General features: G+C 36.5%; 1 protein-coding gene across 1 annotated transcript; it reads left to right on the forward strand.

Moving 5' to 3' along the window:
* The first annotated feature begins 203 nt into the window (after nt 1-203).
* LOC113346379 lies at nt 204-1,502 on the forward strand. Its single transcript, XM_026589916.1, has one exon. It carries the CDS (start codon nt 204-206, stop codon nt 1,500-1,502), a length of 1,299 nt encoding a protein of 432 aa, XP_026445701.1.
* Nucleotides 1,503-3,497: the final 1,995 nt, after the last annotated feature.

Below are 3,497 nucleotides of genomic sequence, written 5' to 3' on the forward strand. Positions count from 1 at the left end.
GCAGTATTTTTACGATGGTTTGCTCCAATACGAGAGAAATCTTATCGATGCAGCTAGTGGTGGTGCTTTGACAAACAAAACCATTGATGAAGCGACAGAATTGATCGAGAATATGGCTGCAAACACGCATCAATTCAACACAATAGGTATGTCAATGAGTCGAAAAGTTAATGAGGTTACACTTAGAACATATGATTGGTAATATGGAGAAGATGATGCAACAGATGGCTGCAGTAATCATTCCTTCTTATGAGGAAGAAGCCGAACAAGTAAATGTTCTTTTCCAAAATCAGCAAAGGCAACAATATGATCCTTATTCCAATACTTATAATCCAGGGTGGAGAGATCACCCCAATTTCAGCTATGCGAATACGCAAGCAGCAACTCCAGGGACGATTTTTAATCGCTCTAGTGGTTTCCAACAACAACCACAACTAGCGCAGAACTCAGAATCATCATATATGCTTGCTCTGATGAAGAATCTAACCATAATGGTGCAAAAGAATCAACAAACGACTGATGGTGCAATCAAGGAGTTGCAGGCACAAATGAGCGCCATGGCAGGTAGGTTAAACCTTTTGGAAACGCAGAATAGTGGGAAACTCCCTTCTCAACCTATTAATCCTAGAGAAACTGTTAATGTTGTGACATTGATAAGTGGGACACGAACTGTACAACCAGAAGATGCTGAGAAAAGCAAAGACCCAAAGGGGCCGATTTTGGAGAAAGATATTACTGACTCTTCCCAAACCGATGAGGTACCTAAAACAAACTCTAAACCTTCTGTTTCAACTTATGTTCCTCCTTTACCGTTTCCTGGAAGGTTTGCTAACAAAAAAGTGGAACAAGACAAGGAGATTTTAGATGTACTCGAGAAGATCCATGTTAATATCCCGCTGATAGATGCAATTAGGCAGATTCCTAAATACGCAAGAGTTTTGAAAGACCTATGCACCAAGAAGAAAAGACTAACAGGTAATGAGGTGATGAGTGTGGGGGAAAACGTTTTTGCTATCCTCCAAAAGAAACTCCCACCTAAATGCAAGGATCCTAGTAGTTTCGATATACCTGTTGTGATTGGTAATAAAAGTTTTGGAAAAGCTATGATTGATTTAGGAGCACCGGTTAATGTTATGCATGCATCTATTTATGAATCTTTGAATTTGGGTCCTCTGAAAGAAACCCATATTGTTCTTGAACTAGCTGATCGTACTAATGTTTACCCTAGAGGTATTATTGAAGATGTGCTTGTGCAGGTGAATCAACTAGTATTTCCAACTGATTTATGTGTGTTGGAAACGGATAGCGGGTCTGATGCATCTATACCGCTGCTATTGGGGAGGCCTTTCATGAAAACGGCTAAAACCGTTATTGATGTTGACAAAGGAACGCTAACTATAGAATTTGATGATGAAAAGATTCGCTTAAATATATTTGGAGAAATGCGGTATCCTAGCGATGTTCATTCGGATGTTCATGCTAATGTCGTAGATGCAGGCTAAGGAGTAGTCAAAGAGTCTACAGTCGGGCTAAAGACGTTAAACTAAGAGTTAATGGGAGGCAACCCATAGGTTTTGTATCTTAAACCCTTTTATTTGTTTTTTTTTTATTGTTTTCATATCATATTTGCATCCCCATGTTTAATTTCATTGAGTCCAGAATCTATTTTATAAGAAAATTATGACGAATACCTTTTAGTCATAAAAATTCAGATTGCGCGTATTTCAGTCCAGAGACCATAACTGTCATACCGTTTGTCGAAACACTGTAACCTTTTGACACTTTTTAGAAAAGACGTAGGGAAACAACTTTTGTGAAATGGAGTTTTTCTAAATTCCTTACCAATTTGTACAGTTTTCGTGTTTCGTATGCTGCTACGTCAGAATTCAGAATTTTCAGTTTTGCATATTGAGGACAATGTGAAGTTTAAGTGTGGGGGAGTATTTTGCATATAAAGTTTTTAGCTTTTTGCCTAGATTTTTCAAAATTTGCATAAAACTTCCAACTTTTAGAGATTTTAGAGTCACTAGCATACTTCTAGGTATGTTTACATAAAGATTCTGACAGACATAACTGAACTTGGAAGTGTTAGGGAACTAAATTCGGATTTCTTACAAATTGAAGTGTTAAATAATGGATTTAATCATGCCGGTGATGCAAATGAGGTGCAGGGAGAAATGCATTATTAGAGTTGTTTATCAATCATTAGTGGAGACTACCCATTTTCATATCAACCGAGGCACCAGACCAGATTTCTTTATAAATAACTAAAGAGCTTTCTTTTGAGTGTGTGTCACCGTACGTTAATTCCGGGTAGAATGGTGAGCTACACAACCTCCCACCAATAGAAGTACTACTTTTTGATCTCTTGAGTGATAATTTTGTCAATCACGAGAGTGACGTCTATAGATGAAAACCACCTTCTTGTAGTTTGATTTGCAGTTAGCACCATTCTCTCTCTCGCGAACAACAGGTCCATAAAAACACATCATCATCATCAACAAGGGAGCGACATCAAAATCTACAAGGAAAGTTGAAGACGTTTGAGGTTTACAAGCAACAGTACAAGGAAGAGAAAATTTCATATCCAAGTAAAGCAACACATACAATGAGCAGATTTTTATATACAAGTTGAAGATTTATTTACAAGAGCGAAGAAAATCAAAAGATGAGAATTATATTGAAGTTTATGATACAAAGACAATACAAGTTGTGAAGAATAAAGCGGTAAAGTACTTATCCCATGGCCATAACAATCTCATTATTTAGTTTGTAGTTATTTCTCTTGTAAAAAGAAGAAGAAGGAAAAAAAAAGACAAGAGAAATTCTTTGTATTATTTTAGTTTGTATTTCTTTTTGTATTTGTTTAATAAAGCCACGGGGAAGAAGAAAAATCTATGAAGAAGTTTCAAGCAACAAGGAATTGAAGAGAAAGAGTTACAAATTGTCGAAGTTCTACGAAGTTCAAGAGTTTATCATCAATAGTTGAAGATCGAAGACCAAGACCAAGAAGATGAAAAAGACGAGCTGAAGACTACGTTTCTATTGGATGCTGTGAGAGTGGTGTTATCATCATTGCAATTAGATGTGAAGGTAGTAAGTACTCTCATCCTCTATTTTTAATAATAATGGTTGATTTCCTTTCTTAGAGATCATCAAAAAGTCTTTTATTTCCCACGATCTTGTGGGGTCTCCATAAATAATTCGGAAGGTTTCCTTCCCACCATTCAACGTGTGTAGGATTATCTCTTCATTCCTACCTACACACATGTGAGACCCATAAAAAAACCGTCTTATTAAGTGCAATTATCATAAATCCTTTTAAGTGATGCAGAAGTCGAGGCGAAATGCTTATTGGTCGCTCTCAAACATGCATTCTCTCATTATGGTGTGGTTATTTCTCACTCAAAATTTAAGAATGATTATGTTCTTTGGTATTTATAACTTCTTATTACTAGCATGCAGAAACTCTATGTACTCATAGCTCTTTGGATGCT

This window comes from Papaver somniferum, unplaced genomic scaffold (assembly GCF_003573695.1).
Source record: "Papaver somniferum cultivar HN1 unplaced genomic scaffold, ASM357369v1 unplaced-scaffold_99, whole genome shotgun sequence".
NCBI classification, from domain to species: Eukaryota; Viridiplantae; Streptophyta; class Magnoliopsida; order Ranunculales; family Papaveraceae; genus Papaver; species Papaver somniferum.